This window comes from Acartia tonsa, chromosome 11, assembly GCF_053477335.1.
Source record: "Acartia tonsa isolate MP-2025a chromosome 11, ASM5347733v1, whole genome shotgun sequence".
NCBI classification, from domain to species: domain Eukaryota; kingdom Metazoa; phylum Arthropoda; class Copepoda; order Calanoida; family Acartiidae; genus Acartia; species Acartia tonsa.
Window position 1 is genome coordinate 34165580 of NC_137270.1, and position 16829 is coordinate 34182408.

At 37.0% G+C, this 16829-nt stretch overlaps 3 protein-coding genes across 5 annotated transcripts in view; all 3 read left to right on the top strand.

The window, feature by feature from the left end:
* Positions 1 to 2343, top strand: LOC145331257 (uncharacterized). The gene is made up of 4 exons (XM_080175874.1): positions 1 to 103; positions 423 to 1450; positions 1721 to 2037; positions 2289 to 2343. Exons 1-4 carry the CDS (start codon positions 1 to 3, stop codon positions 2341 to 2343), a joined length of 1503 nt encoding a protein of 500 aa, XP_080032000.1.
* Positions 2344 to 2754: 411 nt separating this feature from the next.
* On the top strand, positions 2755 to 5216 carry LOC145332874 (uncharacterized). The gene is made up of 2 exons (XM_080177962.1): positions 2755 to 3169; positions 4135 to 5216. The coding sequence occupies exons 1-2, from the start codon at positions 2773 to 2775 to the stop codon at positions 4218 to 4220; spliced, it is 483 nt and encodes a 160-aa protein (XP_080034088.1). The 5' UTR covers positions 2755 to 2772; the 3' UTR covers positions 4221 to 5216.
* Positions 5217 to 10955: 5739 nt separating this feature from the next.
* Positions 10956 to 16829, top strand: part of LOC145332875 (aminoacylase-1-like) — a 47595-nt gene continuing 41721 nt past the window's right edge. For all 3 annotated transcript variants that reach the window (XM_080177964.1, XM_080177963.1, XM_080177965.1), the window contains exons 1-6: positions 10956 to 11153; positions 12107 to 12200; positions 13604 to 13668; positions 14016 to 14093; positions 14539 to 14637; positions 15109 to 15148. In XM_080177964.1, the coding sequence (XP_080034090.1) occupies positions 11013 to 11153; positions 12107 to 12200; positions 13604 to 13668; positions 14016 to 14093; positions 14539 to 14637; positions 15109 to 15148 (517 nt within the window). In that variant the 5' untranslated portion in view covers positions 10956 to 11012. The remainder of the gene's footprint in view (positions 11154 to 12106; positions 12201 to 13603; positions 13669 to 14015; positions 14094 to 14538; positions 14638 to 15108; positions 15149 to 16829) is intronic.

Below are 16829 nucleotides of genomic sequence, written 5' to 3' on the forward strand. Positions count from 1 at the left end.
ATGGCCGACGGTGAGGATGAGATGCAGCTACCACATTTGGGTGACATAGCCCAAGAATTGCCGGCATTTGAGGATGAAAACGGTTTCGAACCTGTATCTCCAGGTATTATTTTAATTAACAGATTATTGGCTATTAAGTATAGAGTTTTTCTTGTAATCACGTATCTTGATATAGAACTATGGTTATATACGTTACATCAATGCTTGTTTTTAAAAAAAAAAAAAAATTTTTTATTCGACTCGTGCATACACTTGTTTAAGGCACAGTAATATATAAATTTACGTTAGCTGAATTGCAAATCTGTCGACTACATTCATAGTTTTCTCATTTTGGACATGTTTTGTTTATTTTTAACCATTCAAAATAGCATTTGCAATGTATAAATGAAAATCGATAATGGAAATAGTTTTTTAATTTTTAGCAGCGGACGTAGATGATGATCCTGCCGTCGATAGTGACGAAAGTGTCCATGATCAAGAGGATCAGATTGACGCCGCTCATGCGCAGTTCCATGAATCACAACCAGCTCCTATGATGGATGAAATTGCGGAGGCGGATCGAATGAATGATGGAAACGGAAGAGATCCAGCGGAATTGTTGGCCATGCTAGGTGATGATGCACCAATGGGAGCCAGACCGTTTCGTGCTTCCACACCTCTCATTCCAGCACCTCAATCGTACATTCAACAAGAAAGGGCCAGATATGGTCAACATGATCATGTTAATAGAGTAGCACAGCATCACCCTCAGCATCTACCACAGTGTCGGCCTGGCCCAGTTCATTATCCATCTCAGAATCAGGCAATGAATTTTAGTAATGTTAACATAAATGCGGCACCATATATGGCAGGAGGCGCGGCAGCTAGGCCACAACCGCAGCAAAACGGCGAACGCATACGCCATAGGTCGGAGGAACTACCCAGAGTGCCGACAAAATCAGCTCAGTCTGTCATGCCTCCACGCGGTACATGTCATGACCGAGGATCAGCGGCTGACAGGCCCTTGTCTGTCGATAATTCGGGTCAGGTACCAAACAGTGCTCTTATCGACGTGATTCGCATGCTAGTCAGCGACAGAAATCAGAAAAACCAGCAGAGCACCAGTACTTCCCAACCATCGACCAGCAATGGTGTTGGCGGTGTTCAGCAACAGCAAGTTCAACAGCAGCAGAGGGCTGGCATGCAAGCGCCTCAAGCAGCCAATTTTCAACAGGCTACGCCGTTTCCCCAAGGTTGGCAGATGGTCGCGTTACCAAGCAGAAGACTTGTCGCAGGCGTACCTACAAAAACGAAGCCGCCCGGTTTCTGCCTAGTACATTATGCTGTTACGCAACAAACCAGACTGGGAAAAATAACTGAGGTCAATGCGCAGAATTGCCGTGACTCCAGTTATTTGAGGTTGATGCAGAAGACTGGCCTCGATCTATTGTCTGTTCAGAATTATATCGAGGTAACATTATTACAACTATTCGACAAAGAGTATCGTTCACAGTTCTAGTCTTCTCTCCTTTTTTACAGTTTTTTCGAATAATTTTTTGATTTCACAAGTTATATGGCAGTGGGACTTGTGGTTATCTTTAATACTATAGATCTTAATAAGCACTAGAGCGGTTTATCTAAACAATGTAATATTTGAGGTTGTTGTGGTATACCACCATATTTGATTTAAGTACCGTTTAAGTGTTATAAGAATTTGTTACGATTTTAAACTATAATTTAGGATGCAGTTCGCGAGCTTTACAATTTGTATTTGCCCCCTGAGGCCCACGCCACCGTCCATCGCAGTATGGAGTTCTCGCTTATGGCCATCGAGCTGCTCAAGTTCATGAGTCTCTACATGAGCTTGACGTTTACAAACAGCCCCTCGGTGGTTGTCAAGTTTGCCTGCAACGATAATCGTGAAGTTCTGCAGGGTGAGAGGCTCACCAGATTAAATACTTTGCGCAAGGAGCATGAAGAAAGTGAGAAGCGCAGACGGGACAGAGAGCGAGAGGCCAGGCCATCTGCGAAACGTTTTACTGGCACGTGTCACAATTGGTAAGCGTTTAAATTTTTTAACATACCTTTTTTGCTGCCAGTCTGAATGTGTTGTAATGATAATTGGATCTCGATTTTGCGCGAGCAATCAATGGATATGCCAATAGATAATCAAAGAAGTTTTTCTTTTCGAAAAATACATAGTTTAGTTTTTTAAAAAAATATATATATATTCGCAATTTAACTTACTATTTAGCACAGAGTTTTTTAGTTTTTAAACTCAGCCGGTTTAATGATAATTATATTTTCAGCCAGAAACAAGGCCATAGAGCCTCCCAGTGCACAGCTCCTAAGAAGAAGGATTGAAGCGAGGCTTCGAGTTCCCCGGCCATAGCGATACTTCCATCTACCAAAGCCGAGGAACTCCTCATTGACGATGTTATCGCTCCACTCGATAACGATAATTTACCTGACACAAAAACTATTGACTTTAACTCCAACGGTAACATTGAAATCGACGACAATACTTCTGTTAAAATTGTTACCAGTGACTTAGTCGTAAGTTCTTTAAGTGACATATCTGACCAAGAATTTGCGGCTTTTATTGACAAAGAAATTGACCGGTTGCAAGACCTGGGTTTCGGTCCAGTTGCAGGAGGGATCCATGATCCAAAGGCCCAGTTATTTTATAAACAGATTTTAAACGCCAGTGATTCCGTTTTAGAATTATTAAGAGACGGTTATAAACCGGACATAGTTACTCCTCTTCCTGAGGCGACAGACCTTAGGAACAACATGAGCGCGTTGCAAAACATTCAATTCGTTCAGGCAAAGACAGACAAATGGGTTAAGGAGAACATTGTTAGGAAAGTCGATTATAAACCATATTTTGTCAACCCTTTGACGGTGGCGTCAAAGCTGGATAGTGAGGGTAACGTGAAATTACGTCAGTGTTTAGATTTGTCACGTACACTGAACGACTGTTTAAGACAAGTTTCTATGAAAATGGAGGATATTTCCATGGTTCTTCCCAGAGTCACGCCCGGCTGCTGGATGTCCGTGTTGGACATCTCAGCGATGTATTGCCATTTGGCATTACATCCAGAGTTCCGTGGTTTATTCGGCTTCGCGGTTGTCAACGCCTCTGGCACGCGGGAGTTCTATGAGTTTTTAACACTGCCATTCGGCACAGGTTAGTTTTTGTTTTATTTCCTAATTCAATCAATGGCATTATTTCGATGCGCAAGCGTTAAAACGCCTAAGGAAAGCGATGCCTATTGTCTTAATGAGTACAATACGAACTGTATTTGACAACCTTATGCATACCAAAAACCAAAAAACGAGTGTATAGTTTTTGTTTTTTACGTTTTGGTAGTGTTTTTCTTAAGAAATGATCGAGCGTCGAATTTAAATTGTACATATTTTTTAAAAATTTGATCCATAAGAATGCAATATTTTTTGTCAGGACCAGCCACATACATAATGAATTCTCTGATAGTCCCCATACGAAGATTCTGCCACGCTCGAGGCATAGACTTGTCAACATTTGTTGATGACTCGTTCAATTCAGCCTTGTCTAAAATTAAAGGATTGGCCAGCCTTAAGTTCATAAAATTTGTGTTCGAAAGCACAGGCTGGACATTAAACTTATCGAAATGTGTCGGGCCTACTACTTCTTTGTGTTACCTGGGCTTTAATTTAGACTCAATTTCTATGAGAATCAGTGCTCCCCTAATGAAGATAATAATTCTCACAAATGACATTAACGCTGCCATTTCAAAGGCTGACAAGGTTGGCGTAATATACGCCAAAGAATTAGCGCATATCCTTGGCGTATGTTGTCACCTTCTCCATTCTCATGGGAGTATAATGAGAGTGGTGACTAGAGCATGCCAGCAGACACTCGGATTGACTGTTCAGGAGCATGGATGGTCCGGGTCTTTAGCTATAAACGATAGAATGTTACAAGAATTCGAAATGTTGAAGGTTTATCTAATAAGGTGTGTACATTCGAGTTTTTAGTTTTCGAAACATTTTTAAGGTTTTTATGCTTATTTTTCCCCTGGCATTTTACGAATGTTTTGTTTAATTTCGGTTGCATTTTGACGTTTAGTTAAATATGAATATACACTTGAATATTCTTTGTTTTTATTTCAGTTTCAACGGACAACCTGTCAACAAGTGTAATGTTGTCATCAACATTATCCAACCTGCGAAGCAGGCAGTTTTGCTGGAAGCTGTAGATCCTTTAGACATCACACAGATAGAGTCCATCATGGTCTCTGATTCAAGCGAATCCAGAGCTTATGTATTTGAAGCGGAGCAACTTCGTTTCATTAAAGAGTTTCCATTTGAATACGACGAAATGCAGCAGTCTAGCACGCTGCGAGAGTTGTTGGCAGTTGTGAAAATGTTTGAACAGGAGTCCTTTCTCCAGCAAAATAGACACAAAACAGTGGTTTGGTGTACGGACAATCGCGGTTTAGTTAGTATTTTGAACCGTGGCTCTAGAGTGGAAATTCTGCAGCGCCATGTGATAAATATAAAGTTAGTTCAGCTACAATTTAACATTATTCTTCTGCCAGTATGGCAAAGGAGGAGCACGCTGCTGCTAAAAATCGCTGACGAGGGATCCAAAGTAAGTAACACCGACGAGTGGTCGGTAGCCCTCGAGGATTATAATTTAATATGTGAAAAATTTGTAGTTATGCCGGAAATCGATCTCATGGCCAGCGCGGCCAATACAAAATGTTCGGCGTTTTATTCAAAGTTGCCGGATAAAACGGCATTAGGCACTGACTTTTTTATACAAGAATTGGATAATAAGCGTGTCATGTACTTATGTCCTCCGGTTAAAGTTATAGTTCCAGCATTACATAAGATTTTGAGTATACCGTCCGCCACTATCGTTTTTGTTATTCCCTTTTGGCAGTCTGCTTGTTTTTGGTCGCAGTTTATTGAAGCTGGAAAATTTAAGTCTTTCATAAAAAGAATTTTTGTGTTTAAGACCTTTTTTACATCAGAAGCAGCAGATTGTATGTTTAAAGGAAATTGTAATTTTTCTATGATAGCTTTATTAATTAAGACCTGAGTTGTGTATTTTCAGCTAATAGAAATGTTTCATTTATTGGGCCACGATATTTCCTTGAAAAAATTTGAGTAAATATACAGATAAGACTGTATTAGATCATAAGGGGAGGTTAATTTCTATTTTCGCCATGACGGATAGATGTAGTAGGACTCAAAGATATTTTTCATTCGTACCCAATAAAATGATATCATTTCCTTGCAGATATAATTATTTTAATTTATGTATTAATATGACTTGTAAATCTAGAATTCTGTAATAACCATACAAGTCCAAAAAGCGTAGGAACATGAAAAGCATTTTTTATTTTATTTTAGACACATTATTCTAAATTCAGCTAGTTTGTTTGAGCAGATTAGATTATGTATACCTATTAGAGAAATCCTGCTTGTTTTGGACTTTTTGGTTTGTTATAAATATTTTTATATTCATCCCTATCTTGTTAACGTTCGGTCTTTCCATGAAAGTGCAATCTGAAAATTATTCTAGTCTGTGATACGCTTTGAAAATTTAATATATATTTGTGGCTGTTTCAAGAAATGGGTTTACAATTTTAATATTTGGCCTTTTTTAGTAATGGATTCCGAATGGATTCATATTTGTGTATATTGATTTTTTACAAATTAAACTAGTCTTTCGGAGATTTGTTATTTGATTTCTCATATTTGTATACCCATTTCAGACTTTTTATTAGAGGAATCCGCGGCAATCAGTTTAAAATGGGTCGCGCCGGATTTGATCCAGCTTATCGGGCCAGAGGGCAACAGAGACCTATGAGAGGCAAGTATATTTGTTCATATGATACAAAATCGGGTAGCAAGACAGGAATCAAATGTTTTTTCGGCTTTAGGATTGATAGCTTTTAATCTCAGATCTATGATACAACAAACAAGAAATTTTTGTTAACGTACAATGATCGGTTTCGACGCAGGTTTTTCTTTGCATTCAATTGGATGAATAACTTTTTCCATAAGAGGCGTTTAACGTGTAGGAAGTCCGTTTTCTACTTAGATCTATAGTTAATTTTAATCTATATTTTTAGTCGGAGAGGGTCTTCCTGCTCGGATTTCACAAAGGCCAGCTCTGAGAATCATGAGGGCAGCGCGAGGCCTGAACTTATCGCCGACAAAGAGTCGAGATGCCAAACTATACACGTCGTCCCGCGCCCAGTCTACCACGAGTGTACATTCACAGGTAGTGGAGGTGTTCCTCGCCTACCTGCGCAAGAGGAATCTACCGGCAACCACGTTCCAGGAAAGGGTGTTGCAGGACTTCATCCATTATCTTGAGGATATAAGGAAGCCTTACTCTTTTCTCAAACAAGTTTGTGGAAGCTTGAAGGCATGGTCATATATAATAGATCAGCCTGTTTCGGAGTTTTCACAACGTGTGTCGCGGCTGTTGGAAGGAGCAGTGAGAAGAGCAGCAACGGAACGCGCCCCCGTCAGAAAAGCCACGCCCATTCCTAAGGGTGTTCTCACAGCAATCATGCGCAAGATAGTTTACGACTATGACTCCATCTGGGACATTCCTCTGCCTTTTTTCCGAGCAACGGTGGCAATAATTTTGCAGTTCCACACATTTACTCGCCTCGCCGATCTTGATCAAGTGAGGGCTTGTCATATAAGCCAAGATCAAATAGGCGGGGTGGAAGTTCTGCGAGTGATCTACCCAAAGAGGAAGAATGATCAAGAGCATGAAGGATGTACAAACCTGTTGGCTTCAGAGGGCGGAGATTTGTGTCCCGTGGTACTGATTAAGAAGTATTACCGCAGATGTGGATTCCAGTTTATGGGAGAAGGGATCCTGGATGAAAATTTCTTGTTCTGTAGAACTTCTACCATGTGGCTGCCAGGTGGTAGACAAATTGTGGCTGACGGCAGGTATCAACTTTCGCCACAGACTCTTTTGAACGATATTACGCAATTGTGCCGTCAAGTAGGATATTTCGGCCCAGTGGGCAGAAAATCCTGCAAAATGTCTGGGGTTTCCGCAGCGTGCGAAGCCGGCTTGTCGGACGAGGCGTTGAGGGATAAGGGGAAGTGGCGGTCGATTGAAATGTCCCGTATGTACCGACAGATGACGGAGCCATATCAAATGGCTTTGTCGCGGTGCATTACAATGCAGGACGACCCACAAATAACGGATTTTGCGCGGAACTCCGGTCAACCAATTTATCGCGGGGCGCAAAACTCTAGGTCGGCTTCCCATCCCCAAGTCTCGCGGCGCCCGTCCCCAAGCAGGCACGAGGACATTATAACACAGCGGCCCCAAGACATGCCTACGTCGGCAGCACAAAGATTATTCCCATGCCAGCCGGTGATAAACGGCCACACAAATAGAGCTGGGCTTTTTCACAATATTGTGATAAATTCTCCGTTCACAGGAGGACAGCGAACGGCGAGATTCGTCGACGACGGAATCGTCAACACACGTTTCACAAGAAACACCGACGCTTTTCGTTCTTGGTTTTAGCCAAATCAATGATTTTTCCGTTGAGTTTTAATTATTATTTTATGTAAATATTCGACCTTATAGGTTAAGTCCTTTGTGTTTTATCATGACTTTTCAAGGGTAGAATAGTAAGTTTGTTTTTTAAAAAAAAAAAAAAAAATTTTCGACGGCAAATAATGATATAATTCTGTTTTGAATGACATATTTCGACCCATTCGGATCACGACATATATCGACGGATATTTTCGTCGACAAGTTGTCGGTTTTTTCTATTTTAAATTAATGACATTACCATGAAAGAAACAAAGGACCTTAGCCATTGAAAATTCATACTGTGTTAAATCTAGTACCTGTTTTATCAGTTATGTCAGAAATCTGGAAACTTATTATATTCAAATCATGTACATTTTGGATCCTTGTTAATAACCTATATCTTAATGATAATAGGCTTTTTACGAAAATTTCTTGTGATATAACGTACAATCCAGTATAAAAGCATTATTTTCAATCAGTAAGCGTTTTTTAAACAAGTTTTTATACCAGTGCAAAAACAATACAGTCATCACAGCCTTTTTATATATGTCATAGTCATCCCAATACTTGTAATAACTTATTATGTTCAAGAAAATTAATATAAGTGAAACAACAAGAATGAGTTAGTCATTTATTTTATAAAATTTTTTCATAGTAAAATTTATAGATTTTCTCGAAAAATAATTCGATGTTTTTTCATGACCAGTTTTCCGCGGGTTTCGGTATCATTTTCAGCAATACTTGGAAAGTACATTCTGGAAGTGAAGTGTTGTCTTAGACTAGCTACTTCAGCAGCAACCTTGATATGTTTCTCGTTCGTAAACGACTGTGGGGTGATCCGATCACGCATCCAATGACACATCCTAAAAACTCATGTTATAACGGCAGTTTTTTAAATCATTACATTTATATTTCATCAGACTAATTAAGATATTACTTCCTTCCCGGCCGTTATAGTTTCTGTTCAGATAATTTATTTATCTCTTTTTCCCTGTAACTAAACGCGGTCTTTAGAAGATAGTTATATGGTTGAATAGTTAAGCCGTGTTTGCCCGTGTGGCTTGACTGTTTGTTCGCCACACCTAGTTGAGGAAACTAGTTTTACCTGCCAAGTAGGGAGTTAGATATATACGGCTCACTAGTACACAGTTAAAATGTCATTCACCGCCAACGAGGAGTTATACAATGCCTTGCAAAGTCGTTTGGATCTTATAAAGGAGGAAATGATCAGTAGGGCTACAAATACTGACAATATCGAGTTAAAGAGGGCACTGACCAGGTGCTTATACCACCATGGTTGGGTGGAGGGTAACCTGCGTCACTGTCGCCCTGTTGCTGAAAGGCCAGCTGCCGCACAGGCTGCCGAGCTGTCCACCATGCTTCAAGATATCAATCGACATGAGGAGGATTATCGTGCCATCTAGACGTGGCACTACGCGAATTATTAACTAGTATCAAAAAATATTTGATTACATTCCTAGTTTAATAAAGTTGTGAACCAGCCTACCTAAATAAATTGTTTATTTCTGTATTCAGAGTAGTTGAATGTGTGTCCGTAGATCTTAAAATTATAATGTTTGTAGCCGTGTGTCATTTTCTAGAGAGTATTTTTTCATTTCATTTCGGAGATTTGTTCACATAGGCAAATAAAATATATTAGTTTTTGTCAATTGGTTTTACACCAAGCAAGGTGATGATGTTTGGTTATTCAAGATCATAATAATTCGACGTCCGCATATAAGTTGCGTTTTTTCGTATGATTGTTAAAATCCATGAAAAACAAGACATCTTGAAGGTTGGTGGTCTCGTTTGAACACTCTGTTGTGAAGGTTGCGATACGATTCAGCCATTTTTTCCGAAGTTTAAAGTTAGCAAATTTTGCGAATTTCTAGAATCAGAATGGAAAAGACAATATAGAATATAAGAATTCGTCCGGTATGTAAATCAGAATTACCTAAGATTCAAAATTAAGCACGTTTTCGTAAAAAATCGACAAACGAACGTTTCAATTGTACGAATAAGCGTTCAACTGTGAATTTTTATCGAAAATTTTCTATCGAAAATGTGCTTATTTAAGATTGATGAACGAAAATTTGTTAAACGATTCGAATGAAGCACATAAGACAAAGAACTTATTCTGTTCCTATAAATCCTTTAAATTTACCATTCTCGAAACTTCTGGGTTACTTTAGATGGAACAGATTTACTCGTTCCGAGTCTTTCCGCGTTTTATTTCGATCGAGCTTCGGACAATATGACAAAATTGAGTAGGTACACGTTCCAAACGGATTTTCTGGAATTCAAGCTATGAAATAATAATGTGAGGTTTTCATTGAAGTGTTTAAAACGAAAAAGAAAATTTAAAAGTAGTTGACAACTCAATTCTCTTTTAGATTTGGTGTGGCAGCTTTTTATGGTCTAAATATACTATCACAAACTTTTCCTAAAGAAAAAAATTTATTTACTTTTCTAGAATAAAAATAATATGTTATTACTTTGGGTAATTTTCCTATCATATAAAATGGTATATTTGTTTCCTTGTCAGTTAAGATCTCACTACCCAATGAATCGACCGAGTTTAACATTTTAAAGGAGCTATTTATGGGTTTAGGGATAGTTTTAGGCCATCTTTTTTGAAAATCAAGTTAGTTGGGGTTAGTTTTAGGCAAATATCTTCACTGGTAGAAAACAAAGTCCCTAATTATAAAGGTAGCCGTTTTTATAGCAGATCATACATTATAATTTTACCATAAATGTTTTTTTTTTTGGGGGGGGGGGGAATGTAGGGGGGTAAAATGTCTAGAGAAGAAAAGTCTCCATTTATTTAGTGCAGTAGTGGTTTGTCTTAAGTCAGCTGAAAAACAGCTCAAGGGCTGAATGAAAACAAGTCAGACTCACTGAATGAGAAAAATATAATCAAGTGATAAAATTTTCAAAGTTTTTAGTTGCTAAGCTACCATATATAATTCGAAATGTTTGTCCGTCTGTCTGTAAGAAACTGAATGGGGAAACGTGAATTTCTCAGCTGCTGTGTAAGATAGAATTAAAACTGAAATTTTTGGTGAAGATTCCTTAATTGTACCAATATGAACATATATAGCATATAATTTACTTGGCCCGTCGTTCTTCAAATCTCCAAAGCTTCAAGAGACAAAATTTATAAAAAGTTTCATGATTTCTGTTACATCTAGTTCTCACTTTTTTATGACTGCTGAACATCTGGCGCCCGTTTTTCTGAAATCACTTTGTCCGTTTGTCCATCCATGTTTCCTCATGCTTTGGTACTTGTGGATATTGTCAACCTTGTTTTATTTCACTTTAAAATATGATTATAGAAAAATAAAGGCTTTTGTGTTAAAAGTTTTAAGAATTTTTAATATTAACAATTACTTTTATTTAGAAGCACGTACTAGGATAGATCCATTAAAGATAACTCATTTCAGACTCAAACTTCAATAAAATGACCGAAAAGCCCGAAGATCCGTCTGTGAGTTTATTCCGTGAATATATAAAAGTGGAATCAGTGCAACCAAATCCTGATTATGATGGATGTGTCAGGTTTCTGAGTGCACAGGCTGAGATTATGGATTTACCTTATCAGGTCTGCTTTTATTTTCTTATTTGATTTTTCTACCACTCTGTTTTCTAGGTTAGACTACATTAAATATTTTAATGAAAAATGATATGTTGGTGACGTTGGCTATTCTCGAATCAGAAGCGAAATTTAAACTGCTGGAAATAACCAATTTTAAATAATTTTAGGCATAGATTAATTCTTATTAGAGCTTTTAAGTACATTGTGAAATAGGATATTTTATGTAGGGATGGGAATCCGTCGAATTTTTGGGCCGGATTCGGATTCCGGATTCTGAAGGAATCCGTCAAAAAAAGTGACGGATTCTTGCGGATTCCGGATTCTTATTTTTGGCGGATTCCGGATTCGGATTCCGGATTCTAGCAGTATTTTAAAAGGCCGTCCGTCACAGAGGGATAGCTTTTTTCGTTAATTTATCACTATGTTACTTGGTTGAAGCCTTGATTTGTTTAAAGTGTTGACTTCCAGCATAACTAAAACATTTACATCACATTAGTAAATTTAAATGCTACGTATGTCCTAAAAATGTGCTTGGTATTTTCTAACCTATTTAAATTAAATTTAGCCTACCAATTTAGAATCCGGAATCCGCTATAAAAAACGGATTCCGGATTCGGATTCCAAAATTGGCCGAAAATTTGGCGGATTCAGGATTCGGATTCCGGATCCGGATTCCCATCACTAATTTTATGATTATTAATTTATACTTTTCTAAAATCACTTGTTTAATTATCCAAACCTAGTATCTGAGTTATCAAGTTTAGGTGCATTTTATTTACCTAAGAAGGACGATTTTCAATTATAAAGAGTAGAAAAAGCATTTTAACCATATTACTCAAGTAAAAAATGACATTAAGATTCCAGACACGATCAAAATGTTTTGGTAGGTTTATACCTACCTTAGTTTCACTAAGCTTTCATTTCTAACTGCCTTGTAGACTAATAACTCATTGCCTAAGGTGGTAGAATGTGTAGCTGGAAAGCCAATATTTGTGATGACCTGGGTTGGAACTGAACCTGACCTTCCGTCCGTCCTTCTCAACTCTCACACAGGTAAGTGGTACTTAGCAATACCTCTGTTGTTAATGCTGCGCTCTTAGCATCTAGTGGCTATTTATATGAAAGGTTAGGGAAAGACATAAAAAATGCATGGAGTAAGAGAGGGGACAATGGGCAATTAATTCAATTTAAGAGTTTTCAAGGAAAGGCCATGAAATCCAGAAAATTTGGAGGAAATTGTTATGGGGATGATAATGAAATTTAGTAGGTACCTAAACTATAAAGTAAGAAAAAAGTTCTAAGAAAAAAAAAACAATCATTTGAAAATTAGATTGCCAGTATATCAGACTGACGTAACCATTCTGTGATTTATTACTAGAAAAATCTCCCTGAAACTCATTTTAAATGCCACTATACACAAGAATTAAATTTTGGTTGTTAGATAAGGGTTCTTATATTGTTTATTACACAAATATCACAATAAAGTTTTTATCTATGAAATAATATTTTTTGGAGAAAAGGGGGGGGGGGCGAAAGTAACACTTTTTGAAACCAAAACTAAAAGTCAACAAAGGAACTCAACTAAAAAAAGAGTTACAGGTCTGAGATTTTGCATGGCAGTTGCTTTATAGGGGTACAATATGGAACTGTGAGAAACGACGGCGCAACCGCCGAAAACCGCCGTTTCCCGCCGAATTTTTTTTTGCCTTTTCTCGGCGGTTTTCGGCGGTTGCGCCGCCGTTTCTTCACAGTTCCATATTGTACCCCTATAAAGCAACTGCCATGCAAAATCTCAGACCTGTAACTCTTTTTTTAGTTGAGTTCCTTTGACTTTTAGTTTCAAAAAGTGTCACTTTCGCCCCCCCCCCCCTTTGTTTTTTAAACCAGCCATATCAAAACAAATTCAACCGTCTTCTATATTTAAAACTATCACAGCGAGTAGCCAAACTCAGTCAGAAACTGCTAAATTCTTGCACATTCCCTCTAAGCCAGTACCCAAAGTCTGAGACTCCTGTAAATTGAATATTCGATCCATTGTCCCCTCCCTTACTCCCTATAAAAAATGTCCTTGAAACCATCCTGAAAAAAATACTTAAATCTAAAATTAAATATCCTTAAACCATCCCGGGACACATGGATAACTTAACATGAATGAATCCCTTAAAGCCTCTGTTCTTTTAAAAAGAGAGTTTGTAGCTTGAAAAGTTTGGGATGTCACATTTTTGGAAAATACTAGATTTGGCTCTTTATACTTTGTTTATTTATTATTGCCACCAGTGGCGTGCACAGGGAGTCACCAGGGGATGTTAAGTCTTTTGGGGGTGAAAAAATGGAAGGCAGTCCTATCAATTTTATTGTTTTAGAAGAATATTGCCATATATATTGCACGCCTATGATTTCTCTTTTTCTTAATGGAATATTATTATCCCTGTTTATTTGATTTTAAAATTATTTAGATGTTGTACCTGTCTTCCCAGAACACTGGACCCATCCGCCATTCTCCGCATTTAAAGATAAACAGGTGCGTAGTTTACCTTTTTTTTGAGTAGGTACCGCAGCTTCTCTATAAATATATGTGTAAGTAAAGTATTTTGTGAACATATTATACAAAATATTATTGCTACCTATCATTATCAACTTGTTTAATTGCGGTATATCATTCCTACATAGAATACTTGATGGCCCAAAGTTGGTTTGGGGATGTACCTATTGGAATTTTACGCAGGAATACGGGCCCACAGGGCTAGAGCCACCCTCAATAGACTTTTCTTGTTAAAAAATGAAAAAAATAGGGACGGGGTATGTCCAATTTCAGGCATGAAGAAAGAAATGATATACATTGATCTCTTAATAGAATGATTATTTAAGGGAAACATTTATGGACGAGGCACACAGGATATGAAATGTGTTGGAATACAGCATATGGAGGCTATCAGAAGATTGAAAGTAAGATTTCATAGTTTTTAAAGACACTATCAGCTAGAATTTTGTAGAGGTTTCTGTTGGATTTTTGTAAAAAGGCAATTTAATAAAATCCGCAACTGTATCGTAACACGTTGCGCATCTGCTTGATATCGGGAATGCGATAGGGTCCTGCCCAACACCGAGTCAGGTGCGATACATAAATAGGTAGGGGAATGCCTTGGCCCAAATAAAGTCTTTTTTCATGCACAGTTAGGACTTTCAGACACAGGTTGTACAATCAAAGGGTTGGTTGTCTGAATGACAATGTAAATATGATCTAGTGGTGTATCCTGTCCTATAAATGTAAGCTACCAATAATTTCATTGTACTTTCATCATTTTCAAGATGCTGAAAATCTCCACATTATATGTTAATAATCTAATGAATCATATTTGCATAAAGTCTTCATATCTTAAAATAATTTTAGAACGCTGGAAAACGATTGAAACGTACCATCCACTTGAGTTATGTACCTGACGAAGAGATTGGAGGACACGATGGTATGCAGAAATTTGTACACACACAGGCAATTTTAGCATACATTTCTAAGTTCTAACTCAGGTATTTCATGGGATAAGACAATGGCCGACAGATTGATGTACATCCCCAATGATAATGCACAAAATTGGGGTAGAATAATAGGATTTCTTATTTTTCGAATTGGAATTTTTAAAATAAATTCATTATCTACTAATTTCTAAAAGATAAGAAATTAAGAATGTATTTGGCCTGTAACAGTTAGATTTAAGTGGGAAATCTGTCATAGAAAATATACTAAACAAGAATGACAACATCTATAAGAGGCTAAGCATAAAAAATTCATGGCGGCACAAGGGGATAAATTGAGTTACAGAGAAGTTATTTAGGTTGTTCTAAAAAGGGAGAAAAATAGAGAACACATTTTGCTTAGAATAACGGACCGTTTTAATTATATCAGAGAAGATCTAAAAAATTACTTACCCCCACATGTATGCTAAACATTCCTTTGTTGGTGCAGGATTTCAAGAAACTGAACATCGGCTTTGGTCTTGATGAGGGTAAGAAAGGTTTTCTTATGTTTTACGGAGCATCTTAAAGTCATTTAGATACCTAGTGGAAAATTGATTAGGTAAGGAGATAACTAAGAATTAGATATTTTTTGTACAAATTGAATTAGTACCTAAATATGAAGACTGAGCTATTCCTAAATTAGCCAATTTTGGAATCCGAATCCGAAATCCGTTTTTTAATAGGGGATTCGGATTCTTAATTGGTAGGCTAAAATTAACGTCTTCAGTTTTTTTCTTTCAACTCCGCCTTTTTGAAGGCAAAGATTATCATCATTATATATAATATCTTTTAAAATCTGGTTCGATTCTCGGAAGTGAATTATCGAGAACACCAAGAAAAATAATTTTTAGGACATTGATATGTAGCACTTTAATTTTATATTTAAAAAAAAAGCCTTTAAAAATATTGCTAGAATCCGGAATCAGAATCCGGAATCCGCGGGAATCCGCCTTTTTTTGGACGGATTCTTGTAAGAATCCGAATCCGGTCCCAAAATTTGAAGGATCCCTAACCTAAATACCATAAAATGTTTAAATAAAAACATTCTAAATACACATTGACTTAAAGAATAAAGAAATTGTTTTGTAAATAAATGGTCAGTGAAAGTTAATTAAATTACTTATAATACACTAGCAGCTGTGCTCCTAACATCTAGGGCTATGGTTTTTGTACATGATAAACAGCATAAAACCAGCTTAGACTTAAATTTAAAACTAAGATAGCTTAAACCTATGTGAACTTTCTTGCATTGCAGAACTTCATCGGTTTAGTGGCAAGGAAGATGTTAACGGACGAACAAAAAAAACCTCAGTGCCATATATATGTATTACTTAGGATATATATTTTTGTATTAGCGCAGCTACTCTATTCTAAAAAAAACAGTTACTTTCAATAAATGTACTTCCTGTTCATATACATGATAATAATATAGATTAGGTAGGTACCAAAAAAATACCTAAGTTATTTATGAAAATGTTGATTTCAGTAGGTTACGTATGTCTTAAATCTTTAAAAAATCTGAAGTTGACCAATGCTAATACCACAGTTTGTATTCTTATATCCCTATACCTAAATACTCCATACTCTGAGATAGAAATAGACCAAAGAGAGAGAGAGGGGATAATGGCCATGGACAGTTTATTACACTAGTCCTCGAAAGTTTTATGATAATGTTTTCTTATTCGTTGGCTTTACAACTTTGGGAACATTGAATTTTGATCGGTAAGCTAAGTGTTCAAATGTTTCGACCACTAATTTTAATCTACAGAAGGAGTAATTTTGTGAATCATCATTAGGTTGTAAATTGATTTATCGGCCATTGTCTTATCCCTTTAGATCCCTGGACAGCAATAGACACATTTGTTTTACTTAATACCATCAAGTCTTAGGATAGAGACGAATATTATCTAAACAAGGATGACATTGACAACATCCATAAATTGCGAAGCACAAAAAATGTATGAATAAATAAATAAAGTGAGGTATAGAGTATATATTCAGTTGTTAAATAAAACCTTAAGAAAATGACAAAACCTTTATAATTAAATAAGTTTTTAAAGTCTTTGTAAGCATAAACAATAGACGTACGAACATACCTATAATTGAAATTATATCTTCAAACAGTAACCTGTATGTAGGCACTTTTGCACTTTGTACCTATACAATTTA

Excerpts from the sequence above, each read along its gene's own strand:
- LOC145332874 (XM_080177962.1), top strand. The coding sequence starts at position 2,773 with ATGAGCGCGTTGCAAAACATTCAATTCGTTCAGGCAAAGACAGACAAA. Across the intron at positions 3,170-4,134 it reads AACACTGCCATTCGGCACAG|TTTCAACGGACAACCTGTCA; the intron begins GTTAGTTTTTGT and ends TTTTTATTTCAG.
- LOC145331257 (XM_080175874.1), top strand. The coding sequence starts at position 1 with ATGGCCGACGGTGAGGATGAGATGCAGCTACCACATTTGGGTGACATA. Across the intron at positions 1,451-1,720 it reads CTGTTCAGAATTATATCGAG|GATGCAGTTCGCGAGCTTTA; the intron begins GTAACATTATTA and ends ACTATAATTTAG. Across the intron at positions 2,038-2,288 it reads ACTGGCACGTGTCACAATTG|CCAGAAACAAGGCCATAGAG; the intron begins GTAAGCGTTTAA and ends TTATATTTTCAG.